Source organism: Aulostomus chinensis, chromosome 23, assembly GCF_037954235.1.
Source record: "Aulostomus chinensis isolate RoL2024-O1b breed Wild chromosome 23, RoL_Achi_v1.0, whole genome shotgun sequence".
NCBI classification, from domain to species: Eukaryota; Metazoa; Chordata; class Actinopteri; order Syngnathiformes; family Aulostomidae; genus Aulostomus; species Aulostomus chinensis.
The window spans coordinates 11,780,921-11,794,989 of record NC_141342.1 but is presented as its reverse complement, the minus strand read 5'-3'; the positions used below and the strand labels follow the sequence as shown (position 1 = coordinate 11,794,989).

General features: G+C 42.8%; 1 protein-coding gene across 2 annotated transcripts; it reads left to right on the top strand.

The window, feature by feature from the left end:
• Nucleotides 1–501: 501 nt before the first annotated feature.
• On the top strand, nucleotides 502–13,861 carry LOC147239563 (carnitine O-palmitoyltransferase 1, liver isoform). Of its 2 annotated transcripts, none has more exons than XM_086196430.1 (19): nucleotides 502–656; nucleotides 3,321–3,466; nucleotides 4,603–4,742; nucleotides 4,915–5,086; nucleotides 5,465–5,566; nucleotides 5,924–6,061; nucleotides 6,206–6,283; nucleotides 7,508–7,615; nucleotides 8,561–8,645; nucleotides 9,982–10,177; nucleotides 10,250–10,438; nucleotides 10,532–10,637; nucleotides 10,714–10,830; nucleotides 11,601–11,765; nucleotides 11,994–12,122; nucleotides 12,267–12,422; nucleotides 12,510–12,623; nucleotides 12,723–12,815; nucleotides 12,917–13,861. In XM_086196430.1, exons 2-19 carry the CDS (start codon nucleotides 3,326–3,328, stop codon nucleotides 13,040–13,042), a joined length of 2,355 nt encoding a protein of 784 aa, XP_086052556.1. In that variant the 5' UTR covers nucleotides 502–656; nucleotides 3,321–3,325; the 3' UTR covers nucleotides 13,043–13,861. The 2 variants fall into 2 exon arrangements, with proteins under 2 accessions (XP_086052556.1, XP_086052555.1); XM_086196429.1 differs by lacking the exon at nucleotides 8,561–8,645 and adding an exon at nucleotides 7,938–8,025.
• Nucleotides 13,862–14,069: the final 208 nt, after the last annotated feature.

The following is a 14,069-nucleotide window of genomic DNA, read 5'->3' as shown; positions in this document are numbered from 1 at the left end:
AGTAAAGTCACCATGATAGATGCCAAAGAGAATTCCTTAAGTCCTGCAGGCAGAGTAAGAACCATCCAGGCGAGCATCTGTAGTACAGTTGTTCACCAGAGGGGAGTGAGCTTTATCGTTCATTTGAATCACCAGATTCTGTTCTCTTAAAAGAGTTGTTCGAAAGATTTGTTTTCCAACTTGTTCACTTACCGTAGATCTGAGAGCTCGTTTGTGACGAGACGAAACCTATTGCGTGAACTCAACAGACAAAAAACAACAACAAAAAACACTGTTGCAAATTATTTGGTTTGCAGTAAACATTTCAGATGTTGATATTCTGTTGAGGTCAGCGAATCAACAACTCAAAGGATGAAAACGATTGAGAGAAAACGCGACTGTCTGTGCATGCAGACTCCTGAATCCCACCCCTGGCTCAATTATGAATTAAGCTCATCTGAACTTTGAAGCGAACGGGTCGTTTCAGGACGTGACTTAGTGCAATATGTTCACCAGAAAGATTCGTGCTTTCCAGCGATTCGTTCGCGCGACACATCACTCGTGGAGGAGGGCCGACGGTCCGGTACACAACAGCCGCCTGTGTCGATATCAGAAGTTAAAAAACGGCTTGCGCTTCTCTGGCTACTTGAAATTCCCCCTCCTGTTATCGACAGCAGGTATGTTAACATGGTTATTACGTAATGCGTTGTAACGGAGCCACAAAGAGTCGTATATTCCAGTGACCGTCTTTAATGTAAGCTAACTCCAATGGGCTGGGCGCTCGGCTAGTTCCAGTTCTCCTGGCTTCCATGTTTATTGGTGATGTGTTAGCTTGATTTACCCTTTTCATTCACCGCTGGCAAATGTTTCCACTTCCTGATGAATTCAAAGCTCGTTGACACACATTTAACTGAACCGTGACTTAATTTAAATATTAGGAAGCTAAATGTCGTGTAACACACATGGAAGCAGTTAGCCTTAATTATCAAACCTAAAGCTACCGTAGTGAAGAGAATAAAGGTCTGGCTTTTATGATTATTAATAAATTGATAAACTGATATGTTAGCTAGCACTGGTGTGGGTGTTTCTGTCACGATGGGAGGCTGACACTGGTGGGCGAGTAAAGGTGTTTATTCCTGTCTCTACTACGGAATCCAACGTTAATTTTTCGTCTGTGCACGACCGAGTAAACTTTTTTTTTGTGTTAATACTTAAATCGTCAAATAGATTTTCGACTTCCAATCTGGGCAGAGAGATCCGGGCAGTGACTTCAACTTCACTATTTTCGGTGACGGATGTGTTCTTTGCTCCCATTAAGGAAGTTGTCCCATCATAGGCCTGATTTATTAATTTTATGAATGTTTGTCATAATTTTCTGCCTGTGAACTGCAGAGGAAAAGGGCTGCACCGGGATATTGCCGATGCATATCGGCTGATATTTATCCTGAAATAAAAATCGACAAAAACATCATAAACAAAATATATCCATAAGTACAGGCAAAAACAAACAAAGAAAAAAAAATCGGCTACCGGCCATATAACTGTTTAAAATGTCACCGACCTGGAATTTCACTGTTTGTGCATCCCTGTCATAAAACAAGTGTGATAAGACACTGGCTTGTTTAAACAAGGCCACTCTTGACTGCAGCTGAGCCCTCTCACCTGCTTGGCTGCTGTTTACCTGTCATGCCAGGCTTCACTTTGGCAATGGTGAAAGGTTTTTGCCCTCCCAGCTAATCAGCTGTAACGTATCCTTCCGGAAAGAGTCGGACGAGACGGGTGTGTCGTTGAGTTTAATTCATAGTTATGTGTTGAGGATATGCAGACCCTGGGTGCAAATGTTGCCTTCTGCAGTGAGAATTGATGTGTGTATTTTTTGTGCAGCTCCAATAATTTCAGCAGAAACACAGTAAATGGTTTTGGATTTGAAGCTACTGAACGTTACAGAAGCGAACTCAGAGCAGAGGAGGAGGGAAGAACACCTTCAAAAGATTTGTTCTGGAACTAAACAGCAGGTTTTGGGCCAGAAGGACTTATTTGGGTGCAGCACTAGCAATCCCCTCCCTCTTGGCTGACATGACGTCTGAAAGGAGCCAGTGGTTATTGACACCAACCCCAACTAGAAGACCTGTAGCGTGTATTAGGGTGAGTCCAGGCCCAGAGAATGATATAAAAACCCTGGAGGTGGAAGGAGCATGTGTGTTGGGTATCCTCAAGACCCCTGTGTCTGGAAGCGGTGGTGGTTGTGCAGTATCCACAGCTGAAGCTGCTGATGGCTGACAGGGAAGAGATACACGGTGTCGTCCTTCTCATAGCCTTGCCATCTCCATATTCACCCTGAGGTGCCAGCTTCTGTTCAGCGCAGAGGGAGCGGTCACCCTCACCACAATGTTGTGATGCTAAACCCTGGATGCTCACAAAACTTGTCTGAAGATCCAAGTCACAGGTGGCTGAGTGGAAAAAGGGAGATGAGCAGTGTGGGCGAAGGGGTATAATAGGGGGTGGGTACCTTACGGTTGCTGCAGCCTGATGGGCATGAGTACAGAGGTGGCCAGTTGATGCACGATGGGCGTATAATTGCAAGAGCGTGGAAGTGGCCACAAAGCGTCAATCATTTCTGCGTGATGTGACCTTAGAAGCAGAACCTAACTGGACCCTTGGAACGATGAGGGAATATGTGTGTTTTACACAACAACAACACAACAAGAGCAGACATTTCCTACATGGGGGGGGGATGCAGCATGAGTGACTAAACCTTGGGGCAAAATCCATAGCCTATTTGTGGAGGATAATCAATTCCCTTTGTTAGGAGAGAAGCAGTAATTGACCTAAACCAAAATACCCAGTGGCGTCAGCTGCTAGTCAGTGTTTTCCCCATCAACTTTTATCAATTTCAAACTGACTTTTACATTTCAATGAATTCATAACATGCATATCTCCTTAAAATACCAGTGTATAGTTATACGTTTATTTAATAAGTTATCATTAGTGTGATGAGTCATCAAGTCTCATTATGACACTGTTTTTCTGCCATTAACTTCGTAGAATGTAATTTGCTACAGGCTATTTTATAATAATGGCTTTGTTTATTTGTTCTTGTTGACAGTTCTCTGTGCTCCTTTATTAAAAGGATCCTTTATGATCTAAAAATCAGCTTTTGAAACATTCCATCATGCGGTTTTCAGTGTAGTCTTGTGATGTGACTCATGATTAGGGTTTTATTTTTTGAGCTTTTACATGCCGGGCACTCCCTCTTCTTACATCAGTCAATCATTTCTTTTTTCTAATGGCTTCCTCTGTTTTTCCTCCATCTCTTCTTCCATCCATCACTCCATGCACAGTAATCATGGCAGAAGCCCACCAGGCTGTGGCCTTCCAGTTTACAGTCACCCCGGAGGGCATCGATCTGCAGCTGTCCCACCAGGCCCTTACCGAGATCTACCGTTCTGGTCTTCGTTCTTGGAAGAAGCGTATCATTAGACTAAAGGTGCCTCCGCTCTTGAGTGTTTTCACGCTTTACATCAGACCTCTTCCTGTTCCTTATTCGCGCTTTTCCTCTTCACTGCATGTCAGCACCTGCACCTGCTTCAGTGGAATTCCAGTATAATGTTCTTTTAGAGGTGTTTTAGCTTTCCCCTGTAGAAGCTACACACGTTTAAGAGCCTCTTAACAAATGTATAATCAGCAAGTGCTTTAAATAAAGTGATCTAACCCAGGAAAGTCCAATTTCAGTGCTTTGTACTGTACAAAGTACAAGATGACCAAAAAACTTGAATACGACATGAAACCTTTCACCTAAATCAAATAGACAATCACCCATCATGAATACGTCAGTAAATATGTTACTCATGATTCTAAATGTGCATTTGGCTTTTAACAACAAATACTGTTGATTTATTTCCCTGTTCTTTTTAGGACTTGCTCCTGCGGTAGCTACACACACTTATAGCCAAGTGTTAAGAACGGCTCACTGTTCATGCTGACACGAGGCGGTAATATTACCTGTCCCCTCCCAGCTAAATATGTCTGCATAAGGTTCCGGAGAATTCTTTTATATTCACGCTATGACATCTTTGAAACATGAAAGTGAAACAGGGCACTGCTGAAGTGAGTGTTATTCCGTCGTAATGTGGTATCATCAATCAATAATGAATGCCGCACGCTCTGTATGAGGGTGTATGAATACTGTATACCCTCATGTCCTTTTGCAGCCCTGGAGTGTTTTTTTTTTTTTTTTTTTGACTTCGAGAGACAGAAATAATGAGGCCACAAGATATAACTTGTTCAAAGAAATGTAATAAGTAAATTGAGGTAAAAAGTTATATCTTGAGGCTGTAAATAAAAAGAAATCAAATCAAGGAAAAATGTGTATTTTGGGCTTTGAATACTTATATTCATGGAACATGTTTTATCTCCTAACCTCAAAATATGTTTTTGTTTGGCTTTATGTCCACAATTTTTTTTTTTAATGTCTCCTGCTGAGAAACAGTTGTTTGAAACGGTTCCATTCTTAAGAATTTGTTGCGTGGATGAGGTCTTTCTAACTGAAGTTAAGACGATCCGAAGTAAAGAATTAGACCGAAGCGGATTTCAAGTCACTCTCTTCCTCTCTCGCATGAACAGAACAGCGTGATAACGGGGGTGTATCCCGCCAGCCCGTCCTCCTGGCTCTTTGTGGTCATAGCAATCCTGGCTACTATGTACACCCGCTCTGACCCCTCCATGGGACTCATAGCCAAGATACAGGAGCACCTGCCAGTCAGGTAAGCTCAGCCTAGCTTGAATGAACTATAAACAGATGCTCCTCAGCATTTCCCACCTCATTTAGCATGAATGCACAGCAGCATGTCTTAGGACGGTTGAACACATTCACGATTTAATGATGCATTCGTTACACTCACTGTTCTTTTCTTTTCCTGCTCCCACAATTCTCAGCCAGTCTATGAGCACCCAGTGCCAGGCGGTGGTGTCAGCGGTGCTCTTCAGCACCATGCTGTGGCTCTTGCTCATCTTCACCATGCGCCTCTGCCTCAAACAGCTCCTCTCCTACCATCGCTGGATGTTCGAGCAGCATGGCAAGATGTCCACCACCACTAAAGTCTGGGTGGTCAGCGGCACCCTTTTTATCTCCTTGTCTTTTTTTTTTCTTTTTTAATTTCTTTGGTTTAATGATATACCTGTATCTTTTCAATAAAGAAAAACAAAGTAATTTTACAGTTAAATTAGTCCTCTCAGGATTTTACACAATAATATGGTTAAATATCAGCTCTTTTCAGGAGTCCAGGTCTAATACAGATGGCAAGACGGATGAGAATGTGAATCCACTTGAGCTTTTCAGGGTGAACTGGAGATGTACATGAAGAAAGAGTGTGTGTGTGTGTGTGGGGAGGGGGGGGGGGGTTGTGTGTGTTTAATTTCTATTCAATGATTCTTAAGCCTCATAACATTTGGAAAAACACTGTGGATGCTTGTTTGTATACACCAGGCACTGGTGCGGATCTTTTCTGGCAGGAAGCCTCTGCTCTACAGCTACCAGGGTTCACTGCCAAACCTGCCTGTGCCTACTGTCAAGGACACAATCAAGAGGGTAAGATGCCATATGAAGCAAAGGAAATGGCAACACACTGATAACCGACCACAGAACAGATGGGTCACGTCTTTCTCACATCATAGATGCACCTGATCTCCTTTTTGTTTGTCATTTAAAATGTTTTAGAATGTAAAGTATTAATCCTTCTAAAGGGAGATGTATTGGATAGATGACAAGACAAGAGAGCAGGGAAAGTGTGGGTGAGATTTACTGTTGCGTAAGTCCAATCAGATGCGGTTGCATATCACCTCTGGAAATGAGCCAGAGCTACTTTTTTCTTTCCCTTCACCGCTGAATGCTGCTTGCTTTCTTTCAGTTGATTCCCATTTTATTAACCACATCTTTCTTGTGTAGTATTTGGAGTCGGTGCGTCCGCTTATGGATGATACCAAATATGAACGGATGACCAAACTGGCTGCTGAGTTTGAGAGCAGCCTGGGTAATCGACTGCAGTGGTACCTCAAACTCAAATCTCTGTGGGCTGCCAACTACGTAAGTGCTTGACCACAACGCTGCCGGCTGCTACTTGAAATGTTCAAAATTCCATTAACAATGTATGGTCTTTGTGAGTGTCTGTGCTCTGCATTATTTATTCTATATGAATATGCGAATAATGTGACTGCATGTGTTTTGTAGGTTAGTGACTGGTGGGAGGAATATGTCTACCTACGGGGACGAAGCCCAATAATGGTCAACAGTAACTACTACGGCATGGTAGGAAAATCTGAATAGCTGAATGATTTTTGTTCCCTTCCTCTAAGATCCAGAAAGCTACATTTGTGTTTGGCTTGAGGAGAGGAAATCTGTCTATTCGTATCAGACTGACCTGTCAAACCAGTTTAAGTCCTCCGAGGAAAGTAAACCGATTATGTATTTGTACTTTCAACAGCAGTCTACTTTATATTCATACAGCTTCACCTGTATGATGTAACAGGACGGTGTGGGCCGTGTATGCGAATGTTTAACTTCAAGCCCTGTTGCCTGCAGCCAGAGCTCCCCGCTTATTCGCCTCGACTGTTACTTTCTCTGTCTAACTCGACCGAGCACTATGGCAACAGTTTTACCTGCTCAGTGTTGCTTTGTCGTGGAGGTTTGGGAAGAATTTTAAATCCAAGAGTGGCCTTGCTGTGAGCCCTTTTCTCTCTGATTGTTCGGAGTTTTATACCTCTTTGAAGAAGTGAATACTACTTTCTGTTTCCTCTTGTCATGTAGCATCTATTACAAAGATGTTTGAGTCTGTTTACGTCGTAGAGATTCAGATTTAATTAAATAAACCCTTTTCAAAGGTGACATTGTTTTTTTGTGATATTGGATTGGGAACATCTGAACTGGGTACAGATACTGACAACACGAGACACGTACCCAATTTATTCAGTTCATAAAAAAATTTCACTTTAAGTGGCGATATTAGATTTTTTGATTATGTTCAGTATTTTCTGATGTTGGTATCTTAATAAAATCAAGCTTATATCGTATTTAACCTTCTGAAAAACACAACAGAAATTGTGAATGTGTCGTCACCTCATTGTGTCTTTACCAGAGAGGCCATCAGACTGATTCTTAAATGTAAAAAAAAAAAAGACCAATTCCTGCAGATAGGGATGTTTTGCTGATTGCGAACCCTGAATTTAAATTCAATACATTTGTGATCATTATTTGCTCTCTTGAGGAGAACTGAACATCAGTATGACTTTGCAAAAGATGTTAGGTAATGATTCTTTACTTAAATAATTATGACTGGTGACAGCCTTCGCAGGAGCATCTGTGTAAGATGCTTACACACTCCCATGAGGGACTCAAACCTGTGGCCTCACGATCCTGGTTCTCTAATCCTGTCATGTGTACCGATAATGTTTACTCTTCCTCTTAGGAGGATGTTTATCCTCCTCCTGACATCCTTTTTTTTTTCTTCTTTTCCTTTCTATTTCCTCTCCCCAGGACTTCTTGTATGTGACACCCACCCCCATTCAAGCTGCTCGAGCGGGTAACAGCATCCACGCATTCTTTCTATACCGCCGCAAACTTAACAAAGAAGAGCTGAAACCTGTGAGTGTAGCCGTGCAGACGTGCATTATTCATCACACACGACTTGTCAGTTGTTTTAATGGTAAATAATCTATAGGTTACAGACCGCCTGTGTGTTGATCATCTCCATTGATTTATGTCATATTCATGTGTATGTGAAGACATGACTCTCAAGTTCTCATACCATCCTCATCTCTCACCCCTACCTCTTGTCAACCTCTTCCTGATTTTTTTCTACTTTTATGTATTTACCTCCCTCTGTTACCCCCCCCCCCCTCGTGTGCCTGTGTGCCTCCTCTATTCTCTCCTCCTGTGCCCTTGCCTTGGTCTCCTCCTCTCCCAGAGTCGTATACCAGGCACTGTCATTCCTCTGTGTGCAGCTCAGTGTGAGAGGATATTCAACACCACACGCACTCCTGGAGAGGAGACCGGTAAAGAGACTGACACACATAGACACACACCCCAGCAATGCCATGTTCACGGAGATATCTGAAAATTCACATCAACAAGCTGCAAAGCAAGCGATTCTAACACACAAACATGATGAGGCACACTCAAGGTGTTCGAGCCCTTTGGAGTTGATGTGTGGGATGGTAAATTGTGTGAACGATGTTGTGAGTGTATGTGTGTGTGTGCACGTTTCCCTGAAGCAAGGCTGTCTGTGATTCACTGAGTCATACACCTGCTGTACAGCCCATCCTCTCATCTCTGTCCGTCTCTGTGCTTCTGGTCTTGTATCAGGTCTGTCTGGGTCTCTGATGGACTGCATCTGTCTCTAACTAACGTCTACTTTTTTCTTCCCACACATTTTGTTTTCTCATCTTTTTATTCTACCCTCCTTTTTGAATTTCTTCAAATATTCTTTATCTATTTTGTGGTTTCCTCTCTCTGTCTGTCTGTCTCTCTCTCTTTCTCTCTCTCATTACCTTACTTTGCTTTGGTCCATCCTTCCTTTTTCCTACTCAGTGGTTGTTGAGGTCTGCAGTTCCTTGCTGTTCCTATCAGTTTGAGAGGATGTTTGACACTTGTCGAATCCCCGGAGCACTAAAAGGTAGTATTTATACTTACTAACCAGACCAATCCAGTATGCAACATTCCTACTAGTCTACAATTACAGTTGGACCATAAAACCTATGTTTATAGTCCCTCACATTCCTACGCGAGCTTCTGGATACTTCGCTTATGATTTTTTTCCGATTAAAAGATACACAAACTGTATCCTTTAACTCTGTCAAGCTTCTCATGTCTTCAGTTCTCCAGTTGTTATTATTAAAGCCATCTCATTTGGTACAATACTAAGTGAGCGTGAAATGCTAAACGTGGAGTTGTATTGTGATGGTACTGATGTTTCATGGATCAGACCACAACTATTCAGCTTTCCTTTATTTTATGATTATTTTAACAGTTACTTATATATTACAACGGCATGCATCCTTTTCAGTCTGGCAGCAGAGGCTGTATTGTTGAGCCACATGCGCCGAGGGTATTTTGAACAGTTCCTGGACATTTTTCCATATGCGCGAATTGATCTTTGTGAATGTTCTGGATTGAGGTCACATTGTTGTGACCTTCAGTCTCGTCAACAAACAGAGGCTCTAACTGCACATGTGCTGGAAGACGTTTTTGTGGATATTGTTATTTTAGGTCCCTTTTTTGGATCAAATTCATTGGTACAGTTTGACAAAGCGAAAAGAGAGTCGTCCAATCAAATGGATAATGTGCTGAAATGTGGAATATAAAGGAAATATTGTGTTCACAAACTGGCAAAATAAGACATACAGCACGAACTGAATGTGATCTAAACCCACAAGCATGTCAGTCATCAGAGAAGCTGTCAGAGATGGAAATCTGCCAGCAGGCTGTTGTTTTAAGTGTTTCGATATGTAAATCATCAGATTTGATCACAGTGGATCATCAGGTCTGTTCTGCTTTGTGTTTCTGACTGTTGTGCTCTGCGAGTCTCATGATCTTCTGTTTACATCAGCTGGCTTGAGTGTTGATGCAGGAGAAACTGACTGCAAACAGGTTTAAAGCAACATGCGGCACAGTGCTTCCGTACTGCAGTCAGTGTGCACCTGTTTGAGTATAATTGAGGCTTCATAGAGTCAGCAGAGCTTCTAGCGCCTATTTCAGCTTCCCTTCATTGTAGTTGTTCCTGTTCGATGTGGTTCAGGTCACTTTGTAGGTTGCAGGCCCATTGTTGTTGGGCCTGCAACCTACAGAAATGACTGAAGCTGATGTGTAACGCAACCCTAAAGATTTTGAATTATTGCATAATTTCTAGTGTTCTCTCTTTGACTGAAAGAAGTCCATCTGCCTCTTCCCTTATTAACGTCACATCTGTTCTTTCCCCTCTGCCATTGTCCATCTTCCTGTGGCGCTGGAAGACACGGTGCAGCATTGGCAGGACAGCGACTACATCGTGGTCTACCACAGAGGACGCTACTTCAGAGTCAGGGCTTATCAGGCGGGCAGACTCCTGTCACCCAGGGAGATTGAATTCCAAATTCAGAGAATCCTTGACGACACGTCTGCTCCTTCCAAAGGAGAAGCAAATCTCGGAGCTCTGACAGCTGGTGAAAGGTCAGAATGAAAAGCCGTCACTGTTTAATTTGAATGAGCCAGCGTCTTTAATGTAATGTCATCCTTTCCCAGAATTCCATGGGCTAAAGCCAGGATGGAGCATTTCAGCAGCGGTGTCAACAAACGCTCCCTGGACTGCATTGAGAAAGCTGCCTTCTTCGTGACCCTAGACGATGATGAGCAGGGCATGATGGGAGATAACCCATCTGCTAGTTTGGACCGCTATGCTAAGTGCTTGTTGCACGGGAAATGTTACGACAGGTAATGGAACTCGGTGCTGAAACGTGCCCTGCCAACGTGTGCGAGTTAAAATGTCTCCTACACTTTACAGCCATCATCTTGGTTGTCTTGCAGGTGGTTTGACAAGTCCTTCTCCGTTGTTTTCTTCAAGAATGGCAAGAGTGGTATAAATGCTGAGCACTCTTGGGCCGATGCACCCGTGGTAGCACACTTATGGGAGGTTAGTAACATGAAAGGCCGGAAGGTTGCGAACTCTTTTTTTGAGCCTTTGACTTGTAATTGTTGTGTGTTTTCAGTACGTCCTGGCCACTGACTGCTTCCAGCTGGGTTACAATGCAGAGGGTCACTGCAAAGGAGATGTTGATTCATCACTACCACGGCCACAGAAGCTCAACTGGGAAATTCCTGCAGAAGTTAGTTTTTCAATCATTCAGTTTCCTCATGTCTTCTTTTTTTTTTTTTCTATGCGGTTAGCGAACTTCATAATTCCCACTGAAGGTTGAATTTGTGGGCGATATGAACAAGCTCATGGGGGCTTCGTGCTACTCTTCATCCATACACAAGACATAGTGTTGCTAGCCTGTTCAGCCCATCACACACGACCCCTTTAAGAGCATGTTTATGTCACCTACCCTCTGTTCAGATTCTTTTACCTGAAGGAAAAGAAATCACCTTGCTGTGTTCTGTTAAAAGAAGACCAATTGAACAATTAACATTCGTGCAATCTGTTTCTACTGTGCATACAAAAGTATGTAAAAACAAATGAGTTGTGGTTGCCTGGCAACCCTACAGTGCTCAGATTCCAGCCAGGCTAATGGCCTGCTGCCTCTGCATTTATATTTAGAGTTCAGACATAAGACTTGTGGAAGTTTTTTAAATCCAACTTGGTGAGAAAGTGAGTAAATATATTTACAAAAATCCTGAATTTTTTCAGTTGTATAAACTGCCGGGATCTGATTGCTTTAACCACTGTCTTTATAGTTAAATGGAGCACGTGATGCAAAAAGATTAAGCCAGTTGTTACATCTGGTGTAAATCATATTCATGTAACATGTAGGGAATGTATATAGGTGGTATTCCTTTCTTTATTCATACCTGAGCGGTTATTTGTGTCATCATATCAACTGTGTGTGTGTGTGCGCACGTGTGTGTGTGCGCACGTGCGTCCGTGTGTGTTTTTCAGTGTGAGGAGCAGATATCTGAGTCTCTGGCGGTAGCCCAATCTCTGGCCGATGACATTGACTTTCATGTGTTGAACTTCCGAGACTTCGGTAAAGGAAAGGTCAAGAAATGTCGAGTGAGCCCAGATGCCTTCATTCAGATGGCTCTTCAGCTGGCCTACTACAGGGTGAGCCTGGACCCGCTCTCGACACGATGAATCAGTATTAAATTAAAGGAAGTTTACATCTGCACTGGGTGATCTGGTTCAAATTTGTACACTCCCTTTTGTCAGCACGTTGATTTTTTTGTTGTTGTTTAATGTTAAATCCAATTAACTGAATTAGAGATTTATAGGGAAAACCTTGTCCAAACAGTCTCATTTACATCTGTCAAAATTGTCTAACATGTATGTTAGGAGCGGGGGATGTTCTGCTTGACGTATGAAGCCTCCATGACCCGCCTGTTCAGGGAGGGCAGGACTGAGACTGTTCGCTCCTGCACCAATGAAAGCAGTGCCTTCGTCAGAGCGCTTGAGGGTAGAGAGGTGAGACCAAGAGAGACGCTTTTTAACTGTCGTCTGTTGGTGTGTTTGTTGCAGGGCCAATTTTCACGGAACCTGATGGAGCAGCGTAGCACGAGCCAATAAAGAACCAGATATCTATTTTTAATGTCCTGCCTTTCCCCCCAGACAGCAGATGTGTGCAGGCGCTTGTTCCGCTCGGCCACAGAAAAGCACCAGCAACTCTACCGCTTGGCAATGACCGGAGCTGGCATCGACAGACACCTCTTCTGCCTCTATGTGGTGTCCAAATACCTTGGAGTCGAGTCCCCTTTCTTAAAAGAGGTTTATTCTTGTTTTTCCTCCATAATGCCCAGTTATCTCGTTAGATGCACAGCCGACTGATGCTGAGTTTCCCCCCGGTTCTGTCAGGTGCTATCAGAGCCCTGGAGGCTGTCCACCAGTCAGACCTCAGTCCAGCAGGTGGAGCTGTTTGACTTGGTTAACCATCCAGAGTACATCTCCTGCGGAGGGGGCTTCGGCCCGGTCAGTGTGCTTCACAGGCAAAACAGCAAGTTTTCCTTTTAAGGAATTTGATCTGTAATCAAGTTTGTTTTTGTTTTTTTTCCCCTGTTTCTTTTTCAGGTGGCGGATGACGGTTACGGGGTGTCTTACTACATTTTGGGTGAAAACATGATTAACTTCCATATCTCCTGCAAACACTCATGTCCAGATACTGTAAGTTCGATCAACAGCCCAGCAAAGAACAGTCAGGTCCTCCCTCATGCTGAGCTCAGGTAATTTAATAATGTCTCTTCCTTATTCGTTCCCTCTTCCAGGACGCCCATAAGTTTGCCGCTCAAATCAGCAAAGCCCTGCACGACTTGCTACAGTTGATGGGCCCCAACCAGAAAGAGCCCATCAAAATGGAAGCGAGTCGACCTGAAGTGAAGAAAGACCAGTAGATGGTCGCTCCAGGGAAATGGATGCTGAAGGGAAGGTGTGCAGCTGTTATTGATACATAGTGACGTGTGGAAAAACGAGACGCTCTGCTCTGGAACATATTTTACAGCAAGCCTTATGACATTCAAGAGACAGCTCAGTGGGGATTTTTTTCTACTGATATGCATCTGTATTTATGTTTGTATATTTTCTGTGTGATGGGCATGTGGGAGAGTCAATAACAAATTAACAAATTTCAGTAATTGATTTTTAGTAGTATTTCAATGTTTTATTTGTTGCAAACCACTGAAAACACATCATCATAAACCCGAATTGAAAAAGTGACATATTTTATCAGGAGGAACTACACGTTTGTGAGAAAGCACTTGGTATTGTGAATGAAAGCAATATATTTTGACGCCAGTGAGAATCCTGAATATTTTCAGATTTTTCAAGAAAATATAAAAATGATGTATGAAGTGTCAGAGGAAGGGTAGATTTCATTTCCCGCCATCTTGCTTCCTATAAGTGTGACACCAGGTATTTAAAAATGTACTCATAATGTTTTCTACAGCAACAAACGATTGTAGTACTCTGCTGAGGCTGTTCATACATGTGGAATAAATGCATCACCCAGTATTACATTTTAGTGCCAACTCACACGTGGAATAACTTTTATTTTGATAGGCATTTAAACTGTAAACGCACAACGGTGGTGATTAACTTCTGTTCAGGGCAGACATTTTAAATACTCCACTCCAGTTACATCACTGCCACACACACTCACACACACACACACACACACACACACACACACACACACACACACACACACACACACATATACATATATATATATATATATATATGGTTTTTTTAATGTATGTTATCACTGCAATGTGAAATACGCACCGTAACAATGCAAGTTTTTGTTTCTGTTTGTGCATCATTTGAGGTATTCAGTCGTGCGCAGTGCTGCAGGTCAGATGTGGATTACGTGTTTAAGTGATCTTTAGTGGCTGCTGGTGTGTTATCAGACGAGCAGATTCC

What these genes read in the sequence shown, in the direction of transcription:
- LOC147239563 (XM_086196429.1), top strand. Translation starts at nt 3,326, where the DNA reads ATGGCAGAAGCCCACCAGGCTGTGGCCTTCCAGTTTACAGTCACCCCG. An exon ending in TCAAGGACACAATCAAGAGG is followed by an intron (nt 5,567 to 5,923) that starts GTAAGATGCCAT and finishes TTTCTTGTGTAG; the next exon opens with TATTTGGAGTCGGTGCGTCC. An exon ending in AGTCCCCTTTCTTAAAAGAG is followed by an intron (nt 12,423 to 12,509) that starts GTTTATTCTTGT and finishes CGGTTCTGTCAG; the next exon opens with GTGCTATCAGAGCCCTGGAG.